General features: G+C 39.3%; 1 protein-coding gene across 3 annotated transcripts in view; it reads right to left on the bottom strand.

The window, feature by feature from the left end:
- Positions 1–5515: 5515 nt before the first annotated feature.
- The window catches only part of ap3b1a (adaptor related protein complex 3 subunit beta 1a), a 95391-nt gene continuing 91968 nt past the window's right edge, over positions 5516–8938 (bottom strand). For all 3 annotated transcript variants that reach the window (XM_036587635.1, XM_036587634.1, XM_036587636.1), the window contains exon 27: positions 5516–6120. In XM_036587635.1, coding sequence (XP_036443528.1) covers positions 5967–6120 — 154 coding nt within the window. In that variant the 3' untranslated portion in view covers positions 5516–5966. The remainder of the gene's footprint in view (positions 6121–8938) is intronic.

The raw sequence follows: 8938 nt of genomic DNA, 5'->3' as shown, positions 1-8938 counted from the left end.
TCTATGCTATCTTGAAGCATACAGCCAAGCGAGCTTTCTCATTGGTCAGGACTTCAGGAGCTGAACTGAAGGCCTTGCACATTAGATTAACTACCAATCATCTCTTGATTTACAGTGGATGGTGAGAAAGAACACCACTCTAGTCCTTCTGGAGGTTCTACACACATCACTGACTCTAAATACGAGTCGCAGTCTAAGCAGATTCCGGGTAGTTGTTAGGAATGTAAAACAGAGGCGGCAGCTCTGTGCAGGACTCTATACTGAAAGAGTCACTGTAACACTGGTATATACAAGCTTAAATATATGTTAACACCTGTTACAAGCTTCAAATATAACACATGAAATGTCCTTTGTACAAGCGATGGCTTGGTGCTAACAAGCTATTAGAAACCCTACAGAGGTGCTAGCAGAATACTGCTTTTTCTCATTTTTTTGACTGAGTTTTGACATTTATGGCCCGAACTGAAGGCCTAACTCTAATAGTCAAGGTTTAGCACTAAACAACAGGCATCCAGAATGTAATTTAATCAGATTTTAGAACAACCATACCTATTCCCTCATGGCTGCTTAGGTACTGAAGTTTGGTACTGGCAGGGAATGGCAGGAAATTTTTCCATAATCCTGTAGTAAACCTTCGCTCTTTATGGACCACCAAAAATTCAAATACAATAACAAGATAAGCTATACTTCGCATGCAATTAACCAAAGAAAAAGCTCTTTTGTTTTTGGGTTTCAGAAGCTGACAGATCTTCCACGTCCGTTCTATCAATGAACCTTCGACTCGAAAATATCGTAAGTCTTCAACAAAACTGCGTCCACTAAATGAATAAACATGAATCCTAGTACTGCTAACTAAAGCTAGCATCTCTGCATTCTAAACACTGTGTAGGCCAGCTGGATCTGCTAATGAAGCAACAGAGGTGGTGTACAGATTCGACTCAAATCCTGTAATCGCTGGATATCTCTCAGAATATAGTCTGACCCTCAAGGCTAGATCTCCTTTGGAAAACCTTTGGCGATGGGATTAGCTGATTTCACACCACCAAAGCGTGAAACGACACTGACTAGACTACAAAACACCGGGAACCTTAAATAAAAAATCACCGTCTGTGTTTTTTTTTGACTGCCTTTTGTGAGTTCACAGCAGAACGTGCGTTCTTCTCCCGCGGGCAGGCCCTCAACACATTTATCATTTATTCGAGCGCCGTGTTTTTATGGCTTTTCAGCCGCCGCGCAGTACTTAGTGTATTTCATGGGCGTAAAAAAGCCCCAGCAGGCGCGGCCCAAGGCAACAGCGGCAGCGACATTATTAGAGGAGTTAGATATAATTCAGCCGATCACAGCTGCACTTAAGGAAGAGTGCTGCCGCTGCCCCGAAGAGAGTGTGAAAGCCGCCGGGACAGATTTATAGAGCGTTAGTGCAGTCTGGTTGGCGGGGGGTGTAGGGGTGGGCGGCTAAAAGCGCAGTCGGTGGCTATACATAAGCAAAGTAAGTGGCGTATCCTGGCTAATATTAAGACAGAAGTATATTTCAATAAAATAACCTGAAGCAAGCATAACAGAGGCAAGTGTCCTTTACTGGTAGCACATCCTAATGAAGTGCGATATGAACTAATTCGTTCACTGACATCTATTACACTGAAGGATCTAATCTTCATTAATTGTAGGACTACATTAGCGTATTGTGATATCCAGAGCAGAAGGAGGCAAATAAGGGGCCGGTATGTTAAAGGAACACTAAAGGAACTTAAGTTTACTCTCTACCTGCTGTTTCTGTAGCATAACATCGATAGCCACACTCAAAAATGTTGACACGTTTCCCTGAACTTTGTAAAAGAACTGAAAATCCTCAGACTTAAAATGCGTTAACAGTAATTTTGGCATGTGCAAAGGTTTGGACATCTGTCTAGGTCAGTACTTAGTCTTGGAAACATGTTTCGTAGCCAGATAGGAGCATTTTTATATTTGAGGAATTCATTCGCCCATCCATTCACCCATCTATTTACCTAATCTTGCATCTACCTGTGCATTGGCTGCCACACAACCTCAAAGCATAATAGTTCCACCCTCATGCTTAACAGTTGGCACGGTGTTCCTTTCATCATATGCTGCTTTTTTTCCCTCCAAAATTCCACTGGTGATTGTGGCCAATCAGTCCGCAGCACAAAATAGAAATCTTTTATCTAGATGCTGTTCTGCACACTTCTGATGACTTCTGTGATGAAGTCACAAGTCAAACTTCCTTCTGATGATGCTTCCAGATGATGGTTGTGTAAGCAGCACTGCACCACCACTCCTGTGCCAGCTAAACCTTCCTGCAAGTCCTTTGCTGTCATGTGGGCGTTTTGCTTTGCCTTTCTGTTCAGCATACAAGCAGTTCTATTTAAGTTTTCTTGATCTTCCAGATCTCCACAGCTCCCCTTTAACTGCCATTTCTTAATTACATTTCAGAAGAGCTTTATCTTTTTTCAAGCCATCTCCAGCTTTGCAGGCATCAGTTAGCTTCATATTCAGATCTACACCCAGCTGCTTAGAGGAGTACATGATTGTTGAACGTTAGCACAAGATTTGAAGAGTCATAGAATTTATTTCACTCTAGAACGCTCACCAGCCAACTACTCCTCATGAGAGCTGTGCTTAGATACTTAATATACTTTAAGGAAAATTCATCAAGGTTGTTTATTAACCAAACCTACAGCCAGAGAGGAAGAGCTCATGTTCAACAACTACAATGTTTGTGCTTTAGTTTAGACTCACAACGCTGTTGTGGTAGCAGGTTCTATGATGAATTTGAAACCTAGTACATACTTCATTTCAGTGGTAGTGCGCACTGTTCTCCGGCTTCGGAAAGACTACAAACAGTATTTCATAAAGGAACGTCCTGTTCTCTCCTACTTGATGGGCTTGACTTTTTGCTATAGCTAGCTGCGTTCATGACCAAATGGGAACTAGGAATTTTCTTGGACTTCCAAGTAGGAAAAACCCATTTGAGCAGCTTTCCCACTCATAATTCCCACTCGGAAAGTTTGAGCTTCTGAAGAGTTATAATTCTGTGACATCGTAAAATGGTGGTGTCCACAGAACAAGAAGTATTAGCATGTTTTAAGCTTTTAAACCAGACTTTTGAGAGGCTATTTGTGTGATATCACTAAACACAGGGACACTTGTACAGAACTTTGCAGTTATTCTAAAGTTTTGATCAAACTGTGCACTTTAATGTCTTTTTTTGGTGCTTTATAAACAGTGAATTGCTATAATCTGCATCCAAATAAATTAGGCACCTAGTAAACAAGTCTTTTATTCTGGTTTAAAAGCTTTTAAGAGCTTCGTATATGCCTAAGGAAGCACTAGACTGCTATGAGAATATTTTTTCCCAGCCTTTCCCAATGTGAACGCTGAGGTAGGAAGTACAAAGCTCCGATTTTGAAAAGTCAGTTCTCAGCTGTGTAGAACGCAAAATGATAATCATGTCTTCTCTTGAATCTAACAAGGTCAAAATTAGCGTAGTGCACTGGAGGTTAGCATACACACTTAAAAAAGATGGTTCTTCAAGGGAGAAATGGTCCTATGTAGCACCAAAAAGGGCTCTTCTATTGTTACAAGCTTGATATTGAAACAACAACCCTTTTAGGTTCTATACAGAACCCTGTACAGCATATTCTCCATCAACACGAAGAGCTCTTTCACAATGTGAAGAACAAGCCCTTTGAGTGTTCAGGGTTCTACACAGAACCATTTCACTGACTAAAGAGCCCCTTTTTTAATAGTGCACTGGAGATTAAATACGTTTTAAAAATTGGTAGGTGTTTGTGTTTTGGTACACATTGGATAAGTAAGAGAAGCTGCCTCTTCAGATGAGCTAATGAGCTACAGAGCTAACCGGTACAGTAGTCTCTGCAGAACCTAGTTCCAACCACAACTTACCACACTTGTTCCAGCTAATCACCCTCTTCCCAAGTCCCTGATTGGCTGGATCAGATGTATTAGAGGTAAGTAAGCTCTGCAGGAAGGCAGCTCTCCAGGACTGGGGTTGGAGGGCACTGCGGTACAGCAGCGTTATCTTCTACACAGGGTCTTTTCTCATGTCTGGACTGAGCTTATATCAGCTAGTTAGCCTAGTTAGTATAACAGTCACTTCTCAATGACCTTCTTAACAACGCATCATTGGCAACACGCCTGTGTTTTGTAGCAAAGTTTCAAATACTGGCACCTTAACTGACTACACATCCCCAACTTTTACACCGCTAATTTAAACACAGCCAACTAAACCAAACAGTCTGCAGTCGGCGAGTGTGTGATCAGTGTTTACTGCCGTTCCAGTGTAATGGCGTTCTTACAGCCTGCGGTTAGAGTGATGGAGAGAGACGTCTCCTCCAGCTCCCTCTGGCTCTTACTCCCTCATAAAAACGTCAGCGCCAGCCTGTTTGACGATGGTGCGCGTCTGCGTGCGCTGAGTTACAGCTGTAGTCTAAAAGAATGTGTGAGTTTATGTGTCATAATGCTCAATAAAGAGCAGTACAGCACAGAGGAGCACACAGGCTACCTACTCCTCTGTAATTAACAAATCACCTTCACAGGAAACTCTAGACCAGGAGGAGCTTCAGTCGTATTCCTGCTCATGCTGACCACGTTAGCTTAACCCTAACCCTAACCGCTTCGAAGTTACTGTAGACACAGTACTGAATAAGTGAGCAGATTGTTTGTGTTACTTTCCGTCAAGGCCACATTGATCAGGTACTAATAAGATTGGTGGGGCAAACAGGGTAAAAAGACGCGAGTTAGGGGTTCAAATATTGCTTTTGTAGCTTTAGTTTGCTATGATAGTTTATGGTGTTTCAAGGTTGAAAAAATAAAATAAATAAAAATAAATAAATATAGTGTGTGTATATATATATATATATATATATATATATATATATATATATATATATATATATATATATGTGTGTGCAATTTTCTTAGTTGTTTTTTGTATTTATAATTTTCTTTTTTTGCATTTATAAAATAGTGATCAGTAATTTTTCAGCAGTAGTGATTAGTGATTTTTTTTTATTTTGTCCTAATAATTACACAAATAAATTATATAATAAATAAATATTTTATATTATATATACATATATATATATACATATATATATATATATATATATATATATATATATATAGAGAGAGAGAGAGAGAGAGAGAGAGAGAGAGAGAGAGAGAGAGAGAAATTAGATCTATTTTTTTGGGCCAACATAAAAACCACTACTTTCAATAATAAACTTGCGATTATTCGACTTATTTCTGACATTTTTACTTGTTTTGAGCTCTTTCATTAAGCCAAACTGGCAGATAATTTTGTTCTAAAAAATAAACTTGAAATAAAATGATCTGCCCATAAAGTGAGATTTGTTTTCTATATCAGCGTGACATGACTTTAAAAATTAGATTCGGAAATTCACACAACCATATTTTCCTTGGAACCGCATTTTGACAACACAAAAGCAAAATAATCAGACAATCTTGCCTTTTAAACAGTTTCAAAATGCTGTTTATTGTATTCATGAGAACCTGCGTCTCAGAGGATATTTGGGCACTTTAAATCGTATGTAAGAAAAAGGCACTTCACATCAAGGGCCTGATTAAAAGTAACATCATCCCAAAAAAAAGTGAAATTGGGTTTGAAATGGAATAAACACTGATTAATAACAAAGCTCCGCAGCTTCCCAGGCCTTGACCTCGCTCAGCATTAGTAATGAAAGCGCAGTAAAGGCCTCTCCTTCCCTCCTAGTGGCAGTGTGGGGGTACTGCGCTCTGTGATGGAAGTAAAAAGTTCTGGTGGGACAGAGTGAGGGAGATGATGACACAGACTGGTCGACCGTAGCAGTGTCTTGTCTTCAGTGCGCTGGTCTCGAGATGGGTTTGTGTGAGTGCTGTAGAGGGTTTGTCAGTAAAAGAGCTTTGTGTACACTGGGGGTATGTCTCTAGGGGCTGCTGCTGAGTGCTGTCTGGAGCTCGCGAAGCAGCATGGAGCCCACGACGGTCCTCTCTGTGTTGACGGTGAGTTGAGCGCTGGAGTCCTTCTGTACCACACACACCAACACCAGACTCCCAGAACTCACCAGCTTAGCCGCGAACCTGCACGCAGACAGACAAGCAGTACATCAGTATACTAGGTTTCAAAAGGCTAAGGCTGAATATCAAATGGCTCCCTACTCCCTACATAGTGCACTACATAGGTCAGGAAACTATGGCTTGCACACAGTGCTCTAAATGGTAGGCAGGGAGCTGTGCAGCTAATGGCTGAATATAAATGGTATTCTATTCAACATAATGCGCTAAAAAAGCCATAGTTTCATGACCTACGTAGTGCACTAAATAGGCGGTTGGAAGCAATTTGAGATTCAGCCTAACTCACTCGTCCACACAATTAAACATGCTTTCTTGGCACCGTTTTTAGGCTTAATGACAGATTTGTAATTGAAATGTTTCACTTATTTTGTAATAACTGAAGACTAGAGGTGGGCACTATGGCAAAATGTAATAAGATATTTCAGAAAACGTTTAACAAAGTATATTACAAAATTTATTTTTTTCTAACATCTAATAACTGACAACAGAAAAAAGCACCACGTTTTTTTTTTAAATACTACAAAAACAACAAATCCAATGATTTGTATTCAACATTTCACACATTGTGCTGCATCAAATCCTATTAAACATGATCAATTATGCCATCTTTTTAATAAGATAAGAACTTTTTAAAGCACTGACAACATCCATGATATATTCAGAAAAGCGTACTGTGATGTAATTTATCACATTAACAATAAATACAGTCATTCTCAGCAGTGCAGCTTCTACTCCGGCACCCTCCAGTAAGCGGTCAGTTTAGTCCGGTCACTGTCCTGTAAGAAGAGCCAAAGTCTACAATCCATTAGTTTTATTTCACCTTGCGTTCTGAGTAGCTGTAGTGGTCACTTATTTCTGACTCATACCGGCCTCCTGAGCGGCTCAACCATCTAACCAGCTTGGGTCCTATCGCTGGAAGATCGTAGGTTTAATCTCCAGCGACGGTCAGGAGTCCAGGATGGCATAATTAGATGGTAGCCAAAGACAATTCTCATTTTACTGATCTTGGTTTTAGTTTTGTTTATTTTATTAAGTTATTTTAGTTGTTTTTTTAATCAAGCAGCAGTGAGGGCAACACGCAGACCGCAGGACAATCCCCAGCAGCGCTACGCAGATTAGAAGAGCTTTTGGAGGCCGTCTGAACGTAAGGAGGACCCTCGAAGCAGCCCAGCAGGTACCCCGCTGTCTGGCGCAACCTCTCCTCCTGGACTGCCGGGACTGGGATCATTTCCAAGCCATGGAATGTGGCTTTCAGTCCACAGCCTAGCAAAGGATCACAGGCTAGAGAGGATAAAGTGAACTTAAAACTGTTGTGCCTCCATAACAACGTCTGATCACGTCTTACAGTATGAGAGTTTAAAGTGGTTCCATGGTTTCTGAGGCATCTCTGCTTGTTTAGCCTCCGTGGCTGTGGGGAAAGCAGTGCATTCACTCTGAGACGAGTGGATGTGTGGAATGAATTTACAATACAGTTATTTAATTTCATGTAATAACAACAACAACGTTTCTATCGACAGTTAGTAGTTGTTGTGGATTGAAAAAAAGGCACTTCAGCACACTGCCTCATTAAAGACACCTGATTCAGCTCATCAGCTAATTAGCAAGACCTTCCTGAACTGAATTCAGAGTGTTAGATGAGGGTAAACACTGATCTCCGCAGCCCAGAAGGTTCCCTGTTCCACATGCCTGCTTTACAGAGTTTAATGTGTACTACTTATAACGTTTACTGAATTTAATATAACGGAAAAATAAATAAAACAAAATGTGTCCTGTGCAAAAGTCATGGATTTGAGTCATGGAGTCCTGAATTTATATTTTGTTCTTCCAATATGTTTAACGCAGCAAATAAACAGAAATTGTTCACTGATATTTGCAGAAATATGACTAATAATAATAATGATAATGATAATTATTATTATTATTATTATCATCATTATAATGGGTCATTCTACAGAAGCGTCCACTTTTCTATCTCTCCATAGGAGTCACTGGTGTTACACATAATAAAGGTCACACCAGAGACATTTTTAATGAACAATGCATTTTACAAAAAAGGCTGCTACAGAGCATCAAACCACATGTTGTCAATCATGGAATATCCACTAAAATATGAAATTTAATCCATTTGTGTTCTATTTTTTCACAGTTACCTCAGAATAAAGTCAGTCACACCAGTGACTTCAGCTAAAAGCTTCATATGAAATCATGAGCCAAATGAGAAAATCTCTGATAACTGAAAGACACAGTGGACTCACCATGAGCTTTTTTATATTCCATAGTCATGTATAGATTATTGTAGTTAAAATTGCAGAAAAATGTGTTTTTCTTCTTCAAAATATGGCCTCAGGCTTCACACATGGGGACGACATGGGGACGACTGTGGGAACGAGCTCTTCTGTGATGCCTGGAATTCTATATGATTGATTTAAAAACCAATATGGCTAATTTGATGGCTGAAAAGGTGAAATTGTTAAAATAACTTTTTTTTTTAACTTTTTTTTTATTTTAAAATCTAAATAAATTGTAGCCCTAACATGTTTTCAAGTGTAACATATCTGTAAATGCTAGAGACACAAAAATGGACGTTTCCATAGAATGACCCTAATAATAATAATAATAATAATAATAATAATAATAATATTAACAACAACAACAACAACAACAACAACAACTTAAATTTACATAGCACCTTTCTCAAACCCAAGGTTGCTTTACAGAGGCAAGAAAAAAATTATTATTTAAAAAAAAAAAACAAAAAAAAACAAAACAAAAGAAAACATCAGTGAAAGTTTGTTCCTAGGTTCCCTATAAAGGACATATCATT

Source organism: Colossoma macropomum, unplaced genomic scaffold (genome assembly GCF_904425465.1).
Source record: "Colossoma macropomum unplaced genomic scaffold, Colossoma_macropomum, whole genome shotgun sequence".
Taxonomy (NCBI): domain Eukaryota; kingdom Metazoa; phylum Chordata; class Actinopteri; order Characiformes; family Serrasalmidae; genus Colossoma; species Colossoma macropomum.
Note: the sequence above shows the minus strand (reverse complement) of the source record. Positions and strands in the feature narration are given on the sequence as shown.